Source organism: Bos indicus x Bos taurus, chromosome 17 (genome assembly GCF_003369695.1).
Source record: "Bos indicus x Bos taurus breed Angus x Brahman F1 hybrid chromosome 17, Bos_hybrid_MaternalHap_v2.0, whole genome shotgun sequence".
NCBI classification, from domain to species: domain Eukaryota; kingdom Metazoa; phylum Chordata; class Mammalia; order Artiodactyla; family Bovidae; genus Bos; species Bos indicus x Bos taurus.
This window is the reverse complement of record NC_040092.1, coordinates 27760979-27777420: the sequence shown is the minus strand read 5'-3', so window position 1 is coordinate 27777420 and position 16442 is coordinate 27760979. Positions and strand designations below refer to the sequence as shown.

Below are 16442 nucleotides of genomic sequence, written 5' to 3'. Positions count from 1 at the left end.
GACCTCTCCTAGAGGGTGGGCAGCACACAGGATGTAGTCATTCTAGGAGTACAGAAACGGGGAAAGAAAACAGACCCCAGCAGGATACCCCGCCCTCCTTTCTCCAACCCTGCTCAGTTCTCACCACCGCTCACTGCTCACCTACAGCCACTCAGCCAATTGCATGGCCTCTGGGAAGGGCACTCTCAGCCCCTTTCTCCAACAGGAAACGGGAACCTGCCCAAGGTCAACCATCCAAAGTGCAGCTGTCTAGGGGTCAAGAGTGGCTGTGGGCGGGCGTCCCCGAGCTGCCAGAGTGAGGAACTGCGGGGAGCACAGGAGGCTGAACCCAGGTAAGACCAAGAAAACGTGTTCGCATTTCATAATTTATTTAAATTTTTACATACTGCTATTTTTCAGGAAAAGCGAGAGGACTCAGGCCCATCCAGCACTGCCCCCTGGTGTCCCTGATGAGGCCATGGCAGCCTCTGGCTCACTGGACACTCCTGGTGCCAGGCTGTCCGGGACCCTGGAAACCACTCACCACGAACGTGCATGAGGGCCCCCAGGCCCGAGGCAGGCCCTGCACCCCAGGGACAAGGCGATCTCCAGGGCGGGGAGGAGCGTCCCTGGTTCTCTCAGGACAGTGGGGCCGTGCCGTGTGCTGCTCCCAACGGGGTGCTGAGTGCACACTAGGACCCTGGGCTGGCAGTGAGGGTCCCCGGAGACCAAACTGGCTTAACTATTCCCTGCTGTGACTCCCAGGGTGCCTGCTGTGAGCTCACACCCTGCTCCTCTGGATAGGGGTGCAGGTGGAGTTGGGGAGGGGTGTGCCCAGAACATGGTGGGGACAGGAGGCTGCTGGGGGCAGCGAGGGTCTCTTCCTGCTGGGCTTGAGAGCCACCGCCCGCCCCCTGCCCCTGCCACGGCTTGCTCAGTCCCTGCCAAATGTAAGCTAGCACCAGTTGTGTGCTTGAATAAACCAGCTTCTTAAAGAAATGGGGTCACTGCTGTAGATGGAGAACCAAGCATCCATGGTAAAACAGGAGACTAAAAAAAAAAAACCACCCTGGAAACACAAGCAGCTGCTGGCCTGCGGCCAAGGCGCCTGCTCTGCTCAGGGCGTGGAGGGGCTGGAGGGATGAACCAGCATGCTCGTAACTGCAGCCCTGGGGGCAGGGACTGCTCCTGTACCTCCTTCCCCCATAAACCCCCACCTATGTCCCCACCAGGCTGCAGAGAATGGAGGGTCCCTGGGTAGCATGTTCCAGCGAGGCCAGCAACACACTGCAGTCATGAGGGCACGCTGCCAGCATTGATCCCAGCCCCATAGGCTAAGGAAGAGGGGGTGGGCTTCCCTAGACCCCGACCCACCAGCCCACCCGAATAGCTCTGCTATGAAACCACTTATGGGGGGTGGTGGGGAGCAGGAGGCACAGGGTCAGCTCAGCGTGAAATGCTGGGCACAGAGGTCCTCCCGCCGGCCCAGCAGGCCCCGTGCTGGGATGAACTCCAGCGGCACCGACCCAGGCCCCTTCTTCTTCAGGTCCCGCTCAAAGATCTGCAAGGAAAGGATGGACAGTCAGTCTGCACTGTGCAGCCGCGGCCACCCCATCCCCCCGCCCCTCTACCCTCTCCACTGAAGCCCCGCCCCACGCCCTTACCTCAAAGGCGGTGACCTCCAGCAGCGGGGCGATGCTGACCTCGGGCACGGACAGTGCCTGGTTGATGGCGCTGGCGGCCTTGGACACCTCGGGGTGGTAATGCTGCTGGAGGGCCTGGAGGGACATATGGGATTTCACCAGCCCTCCTCGGGCAGCACTGAGCAGTGGACATCCCAGTGCTTCAGCAGCCCGGGGAGGGGGACAGAGTGGAAACTCCAAAGACTCCCTTGGGAAACCAAAGTGATGGGGCAAGATGGGATCCTGGAGGACAAAGGCCAGAGGAAGGAGCTGGGCAGAGACACACAAGCAGAGCTGGGCGGGTGGCCAGGGAAAGTGCCCCGGGGAGGGTGGCTCCAGGAAGCTTAGGGTGTGATCTGGGCAGTCAGGGTGCCCTTACCTGCAGCTCCCACAGGGAGCTCTCCAGGGCTCGGCTCTGGGCCGGGTCCTCCTCTGTGGGGTCATAGGGGTCGGCGTCCAGCTCTAGGAACAAGATCCAGGGCTGATCTCCACTCACCCCCACGTACTGGCCTCGCGGCCCAGCCTCCTCCACCTCCAGCCGCACTCACCAGGGCCCCGGGGCCGATGCATGAGGACCCGGCAGGCCGGGTGTCTGCGCAGCAGGTTGCAGATAAAGGGCAGGACCATGAGCAGGGCCTCGGGGGGTGCTGTCAGGGCCAGGCGCGCCAGACGCTTGGTGAAGGCAGCCACCAGGTAGGCAGGCAGGTGCCTGGGCAGGGCAGTGGGCGTGAGACCCTGCTGCCCCCTGCACAGGCCCCGAGCTTCCCTTCCTACCCCGCAGGACTCAGTGGGGCCCAGGTAGCCCCTGTCGCGCTGAGCTAGGCCAGGTATCCCCTAGTCCCACCCCCTCCCCTGTACTCACGAGGACGACAGGAAGAGGTCAGCCAAGTGAAAGAAGCGGGCCCGGTACTTCACGTGGAAGACGGATGGATCGAGAAGGCCATACAGCTTCCGGTAGAAGTCAGGGTACTCCCTAGGAGGGTGAGGTAAGTGAGGGGGGCACGTGTGGGGAGAAGCCACAGAGAGAATAGATCAGAACCCTGACCTGGGGGCCTCCCTGGTGGCTTAGTGGTTAAAAAAATCCACTTGCCAATGCAGGAGACTCGGGTTTGATCCCTGGTCCAGGAAGATCTTGGATGCTATGAGGCAACTAAGCCCGTGCACCACGACTATTGAGCCTGTGCTCCGCAACAGGAGAAGTCACCACAACTAGAGAGTGCTCGCCTCAAGGAGAGAAAAGTCCACGTGGCAATGGAGAGCCAGCACAGCCAGAAAGAGATAAATTAAGTTTTTAAAAAATGCCAGCTCAGGTCAAGGACCTTTTAGCAGAGCTAAAAGGCCTACAAACCCCCAGGCAGACACTCACAGGTTGTGTTTATGAATCAAGATGAAAAGTCCATTCAAGGCCAGCAGGCTGACGGCTCCACCTGCAGACAGACACAGCTGTGAAGCCCCAACCTAACAGCACCCCAACTCTGGGAACGAGATTCCAGCAAAGCCAGAGGCCATCCGCCAGATGGGAGGTAGGAAAAAACCTCCAGTACAAATACTGCTGACCAGCTGGGCCCCTGCTCTCAACCCTGCTGGATGCCGGCATCCAGGAACGCAAAGCACCACCCCATGCCCGGTCCCGCTCTGGGCCCGCCGGGCATCTCCTGCTCACCGATGTCATAGGCGCGGGTGAGGAAGTCGATCATGAGGCTGGGCTGCGCCAGGTGGGGCAGGATGGAGTCGTGCATGATTACTAGCACCTTCTTGCAGACGCGGAGAGGCAGCTGCGGGAAGCAGCAGGTCAGGGTGCCGGCTTCCCCATCCCGAGAGCCCCATACTGGTGCCCTGCCCTGGGTCCCTCCCCATCTTCCTACCTGGTGCTTGAGGAAGTGGAGCCACATCTGCTGGAAGGCCTTCCTGTGCTCCTGCAGGGAAGCGGCAGGGGTCGAGGTCCCCCACGTTCTCAGTCTCACCCCACCCTCCTCCTGCCTCTGATACCAGGACAGGACCTAAGGGGTCGCGGCGAGAGAAAACCTCCCTCGGGACCACAGGGTCAGTGTTCATAGCCCACCCCTGGCAATAACACTCAGCACCCAAGAGGTCCGGGCAGGCTGCCTCTGACCTCCGGGAACCGTGCCTGTGGGCATCCTCTCCTCCTTGGGTCCTCCTGTCTCCACCTCCTGACCCCACTGTTGAGGCTAGGAAGGAGGTGCTGGCCTAGGATCAGGTGGTTCCCAGGAAGGCCAACCAACCATCTGTCCAGGGAGTCTCACCTTCAGATGAACGACCTTCCACTTGTCTGACAGCTCTGCAAGGAATGCAAGGGGTCACCAGACATGCGACCCGGCGGGCCCCTCCTGCCCGCCCTCCCACCCCCAACACTCACCTGTGTGCTTCACATAGAAGCTGGAGAGGGTGCTCTCCTGGCGGGGCAGGCTCACAGAGGACAGCAGCATGAAGGCATTGTTCCAGAAAGTGAGGGGCACCTGTCAGAGGCCAGGCTGAGCACCTGGATGCTGCATGCCCACTGCCCCCTCCCTCCCTGCTCCCAGGGACCTGGGTGGCTCACCTCAGGGCGCCCATCGGTGGTCCGGGCCACGGTGTTGGAGGCGGCCTGCATCGTATGGTAGCGGATGTCATCGTGTTCCAGATACTCCCGGAACTGGGAGAGGAGCAGGGAGCGGTCCTCCTCTGGAGACAGCAGGCCTCCCACCACCAACTGCACATGGGGAGCAGGGCAGGGCACTGAGCATCTCTCCCACCCCCAGGACAGACAGCCCTGAGGTGGAGCTCACAAACCAGAGTCTAGAGGAGCTGCGAGAGTCCCCTCAACCCCACAACCCATAGATGGCTGGGGGAGACCCCAAGACTCACCATGAAGAGCTGGTGGGGGAACAGATAGTTGCCTTCCCACTTGGGCTTCTCCAGTGGGTGCTCACCCTCCAGCTGCACAAACTTCATGAGTGTGCTGAGGGCCAGCTCCTAGGAGGAGGGATGGCAAAGGGACCACGCTGCACATCCTCACATGTTACCCCTGCAGACAGGTGCTTAGACCTGAATGCCCGCAAAACCACACTCCGGGCAGAGTCAGGAGACAGAATGAAACCACACCCTCGAAACCAGCCACAGAAAGAGAGAACATCCTTACCTAGCGAGGGGTCTGCAGTCACAGCCCCAGACCCCTGCTGTGCAGAGAAGGTGGGGCAGGGGCCGTGCAGGTAAGAGGCAAAGCCAATCACCCCAGCTCACCTTGACCTGAAAGGAGGGGTGAGCCAACAGCTCCCCCAGGCGGTTGCAGCAGCTCTGGTACCGGTGCCGCATCCAAATCTTGTATTTGCGAGTGGCCCCCCGGGACCCTGTAGGCGGGACAGGGTGGTCAGCCCACACCCTGACTGGTGCCAGCCCCAACCTCCCCCTGCCTTCTACTCTGGGCAACCAGGGAATGAGTGGAAACGAGTCACTGTGGCTCCAGACCTGGGGTGGGACCAGCACGTTCCCACAGGCAGGCAGGGTAGGTCCTACTTGGGCTAGGCCCTCTCTCTCATCCCAAGACCCAGACATCCCAAGGACCAGACACATACACCTCAATCTTCGTGGTACTAACAGCCAACGCTCCAGAATGTCAAATCCCACAAGAGGCACGAGACACAGTTATACCCCATCCATTCTTTACTTAAACTCAGCCTCAAAGTCTGTATTACTTTGAACCCCACCCCTTTCCCCAAATATAATCCCCTGATCCCACCCACCTGCATGGCCCGTGATGGAGTTTGGGGTAGGGTTGGGGGGCTCATTCCATGTCAGCGAAGTCCCTCTCCAACACTGTCAAGACTAGGCCCTCCTGGACACTCACCTGTCAGGACCATCTCCTCAGAGGGCAGTTGTCCCACAAACAGTTCTCCTCGGGCCAGCAGGGCCCCGAAAAGTCGGCTGCATGCGTGCACGGCTTCCTGGATCTCCTCCTGGTCCTCAGACTGTGGGGAGATGCCGGTGTTCGCAGGGTACCCCGTCAGGAACTGTGGCCCCTGCTCCCTTTCCCGACCAGGACTTCAGCCCCATCCCCCTCCACCCCTGATCCCGGCGTGATTCTCCCATCCCACCTCTGTCAAAGCTCCCCCAGCCCCGCCCCGGGACCCTCCAACCTAGAGCCCTGCGAGGCTGGAGAAAACTTCCAGTATAGCCCTGGACTCCACCTCACAATTATCTGCCCCCATCCGAGACCAAATCCCACTTCGTCCGTGCCCGAGGAGACCCCCATCCTGGTCTCTAACCCGCGGACCCGGCCGCGACCCCCGCCACACCACACGTGCCCCCACCTGCAGAACGGCCAGGATGTCGAACACGGCGTTGGCCTCGCCGCGGCTGGCCAGTACCGCCTCCACTAGGTGGCCCAGCGCCCGCCGCGCGTCCCCGGGGCCGGCGTCCCCCTCCATGCCGCCACCCCACGCGGGACAGACCAGACCCGTCGCTCCGCCGTCTGGCGCGCCACTGACGTCACGCCCCGTCCCCGCCGTCATCGCTGCGCGCCGAGCAGGAGAGGTGCGTGGTGGCCGGCATGGCGCTCTTCCACGTCGCGCGGTACGCTGGCCCCGAGGCGGCCGGGGCGGAGGCCGAGGCAGACGGCCGGGCTCGCGCGCTGCTGGAGCGGCTGCAGTGCCGGGCCCGAGAGCGGCAGCTGCAGAAGCAGCCGCCGCAGCAAGCGCCCGAGGAGGCCGCGCAGAGCGCGCCGGCGGCGGGGAAACGGCGGCGGCGACCTCGCAGAACTCGGAGGCGCGAGGGCGGCAGGGAACCAGGAAGCCCGCCCGCGCCCCCCAACAAGCGGCAGAAGACCGACGACGAGGACGAGAACGAGGACGAGGGCGCAGGTGGGGCCTCGCGGGCCGGGGCGGGGTCCTGAGACTCGGGGCCGCGTGGTGCTGACAGCCGCCCCGGCCCCGCTTCTGCCGCGCAGAGAGCAGTGAAGAGACACCCGCGGAGAGCAGCGTGGGCGCCGAAGCCGCAGGATCGCCGGAGGGCCGGGGCGGACCACCCCCAGAAGAGGCCTCTGGACCCCTAACGCACGCCCTGGTGCTCGGGGGCTTCGGGAGAAGCAAGGTGCCAAAGGTGAGAGGCCTCGGGGAGGCTGCAGAGCTGGGGTGACTGTCGTTAACGCGGCTCGTGTTCGTGGAGCAGCTTGGAGAACGGTGCCTGCACCTGGTGGGTGTCAGGTTTGTGTTCAGCGAGTGACTTACTGAGTGGGCTGACTACTGAAGCCTCAGCTGTTTTGTCTGCGGTGGCTACTAATCGTTTGAGTTCTGTGCAAGCTCAGCGTTTCTACCTTCAATTGTAAAACTTCTCTTTTTTTCATAATCTATGAGATCGACTTGGTTTCTGTGCTGCCGTCACAGAGATCTCGAAACAGCTTCTCTTCCTTGGTGCACATTTAAGGAGGTTCTACTGTGCTCACACTTGCTTACCAAACAAACAGGAGATTCTACCTGGGAGTTGCAGCTTTATCTTAGCACAAGAGATTTCAGTAAACAAATTCTGGAGCTAAAGGGTGTTTGGATGGTGACAGTCACTAGGAAAAATAAGAGAGGCTTGGCAGAGCCCTTGTAAAGAGATCCACTTTTTTTCTTTTCTTTTAGTTTTATCAGAGTATTGGAGAAGGCAGTGGCACCCCACTCCAGTACTCTTGCCTGGAAAATCCCATGGACGGAGGAGCCTGGAAGGATGCAGTCCATGGGGTCGCTGAGGGTCGGACACGACTGAGTGACTTCACTTTCACTTTTCACTTTGATGCATTGGAGAAGGAAATGGCAACCCACTCCAGTGTTCTTGCCTGGAGAATCCCAGGGACGGGGGGAGCCTGGTGGGCTGCCGTCTATGGGGTCGCACAGAGTCGGACACAACTGAAGTGACTTAGCAGCAGTAGCAGCAGCAGTATCAAAGTATTGATTTACAGCGTTTTGTTAATTTCTGTTATATAGCAAAGTGAGTCAGTTATATATTTATTGTTCAGTTGCTCAGTCGTGTCTGACTCTTTGCCACCCCATGGACTGCAACAGGCCAGGCTTCCCTGTCCTTCACCATCTCCCAGAGCTTGCTCAGACTCACGTCCAATAAGTCGGTGATGCCATCCAACCATCTTGTCCTTTGTTGTCCCCTTCTCTTGCCTTCAATCTTTCCCAGCATCAAGGTCTTTTTTAATGAGTCAGCTCTTCACATCAGGTGGCCAAAGTATTGGAGTTTCAGCTTCAGCATCAGTCCTTCCGATGAACATTCAGGGTTGATTTCCTTTAGGATTGACAGATTGGATCTCCTTGCAGTCCAAGGGACTCTCAGGAATCTTCTCCAACACCACAGTTCAAAAGTATCAGTTTTTTGGCCCTCACCCGTCTTTATGGTCCAACTCTCACATCCATACATGACTACTGGAAAAACAATACCCTTGACTATATGGACCTTTGTTGGCAAAGTAATGTTTCTGCTTTTTAATACGCTGTCTAGATTGGTCATAGCTTTTCTTCCAAGGAGCAAGCATTTTATATCCATTCTCTTTTAGGTTCTATTCCCATATAGCTTATTACACAGTATGGAATAGAGTTTCCTGTGCTGTAGAGTAGGTCCTTATTGGGAGATCTACATTGAGTTGGGATCTGTCTTTCTCAAAGACAGAAATCAGCCTAGTTAAGATGGGGGAAGAGGGGCAGGGAAGTGTGTGCCAGGCAGAAGGCCGGATTGGAGCACAGGCCCTGAGGTACTAATGAGCTTAGTGTATAAAAAGCATGGAGGGGGTTGTGTACTTGGGGGGCGAGAAACTGCCAGGTCATGAGGCCCTGGAGCTGTGGCTCAGAGCACAGATATTTTTAGAACATGGATGTTATCATAAGTGCGAAGGTAAGTCCCTGGGTGGTTTGTTTGGCTCATGGAGTGGCACATTTTGGATTGTATTTCTCAGTTCCTTTAAATGTCACATGGAGAGTGAGTTGTAGGGGTCAAGGAAAAGCTGGGAAAAGCTGGGCACTCCCTGATGGTCCAGTGATTAGGATTCCATACTTTCACTGCCAAGGACCTGGGTTCGATCCCTGAGGGTTCAATCCCTCAACAGCAACTCAGATCCCATAGGCAGTGGAGGAAAAAAAGGGCTGGGAGAAGTTTGAAGCCTTGCCTGTTTCTATAGCCTCTTTAGCCTGAGTGTTTTGAGTTCTTGGCTTCCCAGGCCTTGCCCATCTGGCTCTGGAGAATTGACCTGGTCTTTCTCTTCTGTCCTTTGTGATAGGTCCAGCCTTTCCTGCCAGTGTGGTTGGCTCAGCCAAGCTGTGTTGGAAAGAATGTAACGGAAGGCTTGGTGCCTATTGAAGACATCCCTGAAGTTCACCCAGACCTGCAGAAGAAGCTGCGGGCACAGGGCATCTCATCCTACTTTCCAGGTGCCCCAGCCCTGGGCAGGTGGACTGGGGACGGGGGTAGGGTTCCTTCTAGAGCATGTTCAGAGCCATGCAGGGCCTCACTCAGCAGCTGCCAACACAGGCAGCCCCTGTACACGTCCAGTGTCACGTGTGGACTTGGTCTCAGTGCCTTCAGCCTCTTCAACACTCCTGGAGGCCCTGGTGCCGACCCTGAGGGAGAGCCCAGCCTAGAGGTCACAGACGGGGAAGACGCTATTTCTGGCCTCAGAGCCTGTGCTAATCCTGGGTGTCCCTGCACAGACATGACCTGCCTCTTTCCCTTCCCTGTCCAGTGCAGGCTGCAGTGATTCCTGCTGTCCTAGAGAGCACAGCCAATGGGTTTCTGGTCAGCAGAGGCGGCTACCGGCCTAGCGACCTCTGTGTTTCTGCCCCAACGGGCAGCGGGAAGACCCTGGCCTTCGTCATCCCTGTGGTGCAGGTGAGCATAAGGACCCCTCACCCTCCAGTTGGGCATGCAGGCAGGGAGTGACCCTGCTGACACGAGCGGTCGTCCTCCTCTGCAGGCCCTGCTACATCGAGCTGTGTGCCAGGTTCGTGCCCTGGTTGTGCTGCCAACCAAGGAGCTGGCCCAGCAGGTACGTGGACCCCATGCCTGGAGGTCAGATCCAGGGTCTTTGTTGCTGCAGGGGGGCCTCAGATCACACTGGTGATGGCCACTCCTCTTCCAGGTGAGCAAAGTGTTCAATGTCTATACGGATGCCACTCCTCTTCGAGTAGCCCTGATCACTGGGCAGAAGTCACTGGCTAAGGAGCAGGAGAGCCTCGTGCAGAAGACGTAGGTCCTGCTGGGCTGTGGGCGCCTTAGGGAGGCAGGCTCACTTGGTCAGTGCCAGGGGACCTCGCTGAGCCACCCTCTGCTCCACAGAGCAGACGGCTTCCGCTGCCTGGCCGACATCATGGTGGCCACCCCTGGCCGCCTGGTGGACCACATCGACCAGACCCCAGGATTCAGCCTCCAGCACCTCCGCTTCCTGGTAGGTCATCCGCCTGGAGGGAGGCCTACCCCGGCAGGAACGAGGGATTCCCTCGGGGAGGATGGCATGAATAAAAGAATAGATAAAGAGATAAGGAAAGAATTTTGCAGTTAAGAAAATAGAGGAGAGAAAAGAGGCTGATATTCCTTGGTTTACACAGAAAGCCAGTAAAGCCCTAGCACAGGACTTGCTCTGTTCACGTAGGCCGCAGGTGCCCTCTCGAATCGCAGAAGGTGCCCCACCTTAGGCACCTTCTCGAGTGGGTCTTAGAAGCCCAGGCAGGAAAGTGAATGCAGAGAGCCTCTGCGCTCCAGGGAGATCAGCCAGAAAAGGAAAAGGAAAGAGAATTACAAGGGGAGACCGAGCTTCGGTGAGCAAGGCCCGCACTTTGTTTTCCAAAGTAGTTTTTATACCTTAAGTTGTGCATAGAGGATAATGGGTGGGGAGGGGGTGCAGGTAGAGTCATGCAAGGTCAGCAGTCCTTGATCCTTATCGAAGCCAGGCTTTCTTTCTGCACACTTATCATATGCAAAAGCTTTAGGTGATTTACATCATCTTCTGGCGAGAAGGCCTGTTAACATTTTATGACCCTTTCTTCAGAAAACTTATTTTTCTCTAATGGTGATTATTCTAAAGTCAGGCGCCACCCTCTGAAAGCATTAGATAAAGTTGCATTCCTATAGGGCAAAAGTGTGGTGGGCTATAATAAGAGAAGAGTTAACTCAAGGGTCCAAGGTTACAAACATTAAAGCTACTACTTACATGTCTATACACCAGCTATATTAATCAATACACTCCCAGGGACACAGTAGGTAAGGGATATGGAAACTTGGCAGCAAGCATTAGCTCAACAAAGAAATCCTCTACTAGTTCTATTTAACAATTTTAACTCTCTGAGAAGCTCTGCATTATTAGAATATCTTAAGCTTCCCGTAGTTGGGAGGTTGTGAATCTGAACAAACCTGTCAGGCAAGCTAGAAAGTCATCAGAGGGGTTTGAATTGAAACACTCCTATTATGCCCAGGAGACTTATTAACTAGAGTTTTAAGTTGATTTTCTTACAGAGAAAGGTGGTCGGGGATAGCCCCCCGTTAATGTCAGAAGAGTTGGTGAAAGTCGTAAAATAGTAAAACAGATTCTGGTTTTGGGGTAGACGCTCAGGCAGGCCCAGAGGGGCACCCCTCGAGTTCTGGCTTGCCTTGCCCACCAGAACTCTCCCACATGACCTTGTCATGGGTGGGGCTCCCGTGCTGGCTCCCAGCAGAGGCCAGCTGGGCTTAGAGCTGAAGCTGACCTCAGTTTCCTGTCTCCTGCAGATCATTGATGAGGCTGACCGCATGATCGACAGCATGCACCAGTCCTGGCTGCCACGGGTGGTGGCTGCTGCCTTTCCCAGTGAAGGCCCCAGGGATCCCTGTGCTGTGTTCCAGAGAACGCAGCCCCGGGTGTTGACTGCTGCCAGGTACCCAGCCCTGAGCTTGCTCTGCTCCTGGCCCAGTGGAGCTGCCCTGAGCTGGTCCCTTGAGCCGTCCGTGCCGGGCTGGAGGGCCTGCTGGTTGAGCTGTGGCTGCTTTTCCAGTACCCCATTCCCTTTCAGCATGTGCTGTCCCCAGATGCCCCTGCAGAAGCTACTCTTCTCAGCCACTCTGACCCAGAACCCCGAAAAGCTACAGCAGCTCGGCCTTTACCAGCCCCGGCTCTTCTCAACGGGGTCAGCACACAGGGGCCCCAGTGACCCCGACATTGACGTGGACGAGGACTCAGGTGGGAAGTACACCTTCCCCACAGGGCTCAAGGTGAGCAGGGCACTGGGGGTGGGGAGGGGGTGCATCTAGGCACCTGGGTCCTGGCCAACCCCATGCCGTCCCCCACAGCATCACTACGTGCCCTGCAGTCTCCGCTTCAAGCCATTAGTCATCCTGCATCTGATCTTGGAAATGAACTTCTCACGGGTCCTCTGTTTCACCAACTCCCGCGAGAACTCACACAGGTGAGGCCTGGCTGCCCAGGGCGGGTGCAGGAGCGGAGGCAGAGGTGGTTCTGCTCCAGCCCACTGGGCTTTGGCTTCTCCCATGCAGGCTATTCCTGCTGGTCCAGGCTTTTGGGGGTGTGACTGTGGCCGAGTTCTCCTCCCGCTATGGGCCTGGCCAGAGGAAGAGCATCTTGAAGCAGTTTGAGCAGGGAAAGATCCAGCTGTGAGTACCTGGCGAGATGGGCCGGGTCCTGCTCTGGGGAGGGGCGCTCACTCAGGGGTCAGCTGGGTTTCTGAAGGTTCCCTGGTGTAGGAAATGCGCCTCTGGACTTCATAGGCGTGTCCCCTGCAGACTGGGAGCGGGGGTGTGTCACTGCTCCTGGCCTCAGACAGGCCCCACAGCCCCTTGTATCCCGGCAGTCTCATCAGCACTGATGCCATGGCCCGCGGCATCGACGTGCAGGGCGTGCAGCTGGTGGTCAACTACGATGCCCCCCAATATCTGCGGACCTACGTGCACAGGTGCAGGCCTGACCCTGGGTCTGGGGGCAGGGGTAGCCTGGGGAGGAACCACAGCTCCCTCAGATCCCTAAGGGGCTGGGGGCCAGTGCTCTGCAGTAGCTGTGCTTGGTTTCAGGGTTGGAAGAACTGCCCGTGCAGGAAAATCCGGACAGGCCTTCACGCTGCTCCTTAAAGTCCAGGTCAGTCTGTGTGGTCTCCGCAGGAGGCCAGGGCTGGGTTCTACCCGGGGCCGCCCAGGGTGGGGCAGGGGGGCAGGGAGGAACCTCATCCCCTCGTGTGCTTCCCTCCAGGAGAGGAGGTTCCTCCGCATGCTCGAGGAAGGTGGGGTGCCTGGGCTGGAGCGGCATGACACCCCCAGCGAGCTCCTGCAGCCGCTGGTCCCGCAGTACGAGGAGGCCTTGTCCCTGCTGGAGAAGGCTGTCAAGGTAAGGGGCCAACCGCGGGGGCTCGTCTCTCGGGGAAACCCGAAGTGGAGGGAGGAGACGGGGCGGTGAGGCCCACGGTTGGGCTCACTTTCTGAGCAGGCTCAGGGCATCTCGGGTTTGGATGGGCAGAGCTGGTGCAGGGAGTGAGGGAGGGTGGTGTGGGCCAACCCTGTCTCCCCTCCTGCAGGAGGAGCGGAAGCAGAAGGCAGCCTAGGCCAGGACTGGGGACACATCAGCGAGGGCTCCCTCCTTTCTGGAAAGATCCTGAGCAGTGGCTGCCAGACGCGTGAGCAGGAGACAGGGATTCCTCAGTTGCAAGAGTCTTGGTCCCCAGGTACTCTGCTGCCTCAGACCAGGCCCCAGGACACACAGGAGGCTTGGCCCAGGCCCAAGACCGGCAAGGGGGCACAAGGTCAGGTCAGCTTCCCGTAGGTGGTCTTCCTGGAGACAAAGCTCCAATGAAGCTGTTCACACTTGCCCAGAACTGACAGGGTGGTGTCTGCCTTCGTTTGGCTGTAAGTTGGGGGTCAGCCTTGAAGTGCCTTCAGGAATTCAGTTCTTCTAAGGACATGAACCACCACCCTGAGTGGGAGAGGTGGCCCTGGGTCCCTCACTGTTGGGGCAAAGCACCAGCCACTTGGTAGCCATTCCCTGAGAGGCATTGCAGAGACCAGAGGACACGCTGTGGTCATCAGTGCTTTACTTCATGATTATTCAGAGTGTGTAAGATGAACATCCAGAAAATGGCTTCAGAGCACTAACCGCTGGATGTGAGCAAGCCTCATCTCCAAGACTCACGTGGTGACGTTAAATAAAGTGTTAAACTGGGGACTGACTGTGGCTTCTCATCTCTGCCTGGACACGTGTCACTTGTTTTGGCAGAGTAACAACCCAACCCACAAGTCCTGGCTTCCCGAGTGCTCGCTGTCACCGAGTCAGGGAGGCAGTGGCCGCTACCTGGAGCTGCACTGCTTTCTGCAAAAAGTCCCTGGGAGCACAGGGGCCTGCTGTCTGGCTGTGGTCTGAGCCTGTGTGTTGGAGGGACACGATTACAGATGGCTTGGCTCACAGCTTCCCGAGGAGCTGGAACCAGTCTGCACAAGTGGTGGGGGTGAGGGGAGGCACGGGTGTAGCCAGTGGTGAAGCAGAAGCCTGGCTCACTTGTCAGGAAACCTCAGGTTGGATGCGTCCAGTTTATTGAAAAACAGCGCCCAAAATTACCGGAGTCTTATTTCTGATAAATCAACAGCCCCTAGTGACTGGGTCTAGCTTTTGCTCACAGAAGGTAAGGTTGACTGGAGTCAACTTCCAGGAGATGGAACGGGGAATACCATAGACCCTCTCCCTAACAAAACTACTGGCAAGATCACAAAAACAGCTGCTTAGAGTCCAGAAATTGTCCTAAGGGCAGATAGCAAATGGAGAAACATTTCTCTAAGAAAATCCAGACAAGGGCCAGCTGTGTTTGAGCTCCTGCTCAACCTGTGCCACCCCACCCCCCACCCCTGCCCAGCATGTCGGAGGCTCCCCTCCTGGTGGGTTTGGCCAACAAGTCATCAGAAGGTGCTTGGTGTCACTGATGACCCAGGAGGTGCATACCAGACACAGGCCACCCCTGCAGCAGTGAGCCGGGATAGTACCGGTGTGGCACTGACATGGGGACAGCCCCACATGCTGGCACTGTTGGTGGGTGTGACCCGCCATCCGTGCAGCTGCTGTGTGACCGCAGTCCCACACCTGGGCACATGCCCCAGAGAATGAACGTGTGTTCACGCAGGACAGTGTTCCTCCTAACAGCCAGGGAGTAGAAACATCCCAGGTGTTCATCACCTGATGAATGGATGAGAACACAGGGTGTGTGCGCACCGGAATAAAAGGAATGAAGTGTGGACGTGGGCTGGGGAGGGGCAGGCAAGGGCAGTGGCTGGCTGGTGGTGGGTGCAGTGCCCCGTGGTGATAGGGTTATTGGAAATCCCGGCTTGCCCCTCAGCTTGCCCTTTTCTTTACATCCAGACACGCTTATATCAGAAGAAGGTGACTAAAGACAACAGCTGAGCCTGAAAGTTTTGTAATAAATACTAGCAGGACAAAAAATTGCAGTATCACGTTTACCGAGTATTGTGGGGTGGCCAGGCTAGCCCCAACCCCACTGTCCCAGCAGGGCCCAGGGTATGCACAGTGGCCCCGAGCCTGTCCACGAGTTCTCAGATGGGGTGCAAGTGGCGGGGAGGGTACATGTGCAGGGATACAGGTGGAGGCTCTGGGCCAGGTCAGCAGAGAGGGCGGGAGGCCAGGAGGCTTCAACCAGGGGCCAAGGGTGCCATGTGCCGAGGACTCCATGTAACTGTGCTCCTGAGCAGTGGGAGAGGGAGGGGGTCTGAGTCCAGACCTGCTGGCATCCTCCCTTCCAAGGAAGTAGCCAAGTGACCACAAGGAAACTGGACATGGCTTGCCTTAGACTTCCCTCTGAACCTGGAGATACAGAGTCGGCCTGCAGCAGCCCCTGCACCTGCTGGGCCCCCAGGGCCCTACGTGTCTGGGAGACGGGAGGGAACAGTGCTTTTCAGGTGGGCTGGAGGTACAGGTCACTTTTTGGTGCTGGGTTTCAACAGTGACCTGCTAGGCATTTTATCTGGAATAAAAAAAGACTTCAGGAAAGAGTGAAGTAGGAGGGATTAACAGTGCTGCTGCTGCTACTAAGTCGCTTCAGTCGTGTCCGACTCTGTGCGACCCCATAGATGGCAGCCCACCAGGCGCCGCCATCCCTGGGATTCTCCAGGCAAGAACACTGGAGTGGGTTGCCATTTCCTTCTCCAATGCGTGAAAGTGAAGTCGCTCAGTTGCGTCCGACTCTTAGCAACCTCATGGACTGCAGCCTACCAGGCTCCTCTGTCCATGGGATTTTCCAGGCAAGAGTACTGGCGTGGGGTGTCATTGCCTTCTCTAATAGTGCAGTCAACCAATTAAACTCATCAAAAAAGATATGTCATTACCAGAAGCAGGGACTGGAAATGGTCAAAAGGTACAGACTTCCATTTATTAGGTAAATAAGTACCAGGAATGTAATGTACGACATGACAAGTATAATTAGCACGCTGTAGATTATACATGATACGTATGAAAGTTGTTGAGTAGATCATGGACTTCCCTGGTGGTCCAGTGGCTAAGACTCCACACTGTCATTGCAGGGGACCTGGATTCCATCCCTGGTCGGGGAACTAGATCCCACATGCCATAAGTAAGCAGTCCTGCATGTTCCAAGTAAATCCTTCACTGCATGCTGCAGTGAAGATCAAAGATCCTTTATGCTGTAACTAACACCTGGCATGGCCAAATAGATAAATTGAAGAGTAAATCCTGAATTTTCACCATAAGGAAAATTTTTTTCTATTTAATGTTCTATCTACATGTGATGAACATTCACTAAACTTAGTGTGATAATCCTT

At 57.3% G+C, this 16442-nt stretch overlaps 2 protein-coding genes across 3 annotated transcripts; one reads left to right on the top strand and one right to left on the bottom strand.

Moving 5' to 3' along the window:
• Positions 1-349: 349 nt before the first annotated feature.
• On the bottom strand, positions 350-6184 carry NOC4L (nucleolar complex associated 4 homolog). Its single transcript, XM_027567108.1, has 15 exons — positions 5969-6184; positions 5506-5626; positions 4902-5008; positions 4527-4634; positions 4222-4371; positions 4039-4138; positions 3926-3960; positions 3527-3577; positions 3325-3436; positions 3028-3088; positions 2524-2634; positions 2210-2370; positions 2041-2123; positions 1644-1757; positions 350-1540 (listed from the first exon to the last, which is right to left on the bottom strand). Exons 1-15 carry the CDS (start codon positions 6167-6169, stop codon positions 1421-1423), a joined length of 1635 nt encoding a protein of 544 aa, XP_027422909.1. The 5' UTR covers positions 6170-6184; the 3' UTR covers positions 350-1420.
• DDX51 (DEAD-box helicase 51) lies at positions 6176-15090 on the top strand. Of its 2 annotated transcripts, none has more exons than XM_027567106.1 (15): positions 6176-6517; positions 6604-6755; positions 8914-9064; positions 9376-9521; positions 9607-9678; positions 9772-9878; positions 9969-10077; positions 11394-11539; positions 11675-11873; positions 11952-12067; positions 12156-12272; positions 12470-12571; positions 12687-12750; positions 12862-12996; positions 13184-15090. In XM_027567106.1, the coding sequence occupies exons 1-15, from the start codon at positions 6208-6210 to the stop codon at positions 13208-13210; spliced, it is 1953 nt and encodes a 650-aa protein (XP_027422907.1). In that variant the 5' UTR covers positions 6176-6207; the 3' UTR covers positions 13211-15090. The 2 variants fall into 2 exon arrangements, with proteins under 2 accessions (XP_027422907.1, XP_027422908.1); XM_027567107.1 differs by having other exon boundaries at positions 6181-6517; positions 6628-6755.
• The last annotated feature ends 1352 nt before the right edge of the window (positions 15091-16442 follow it).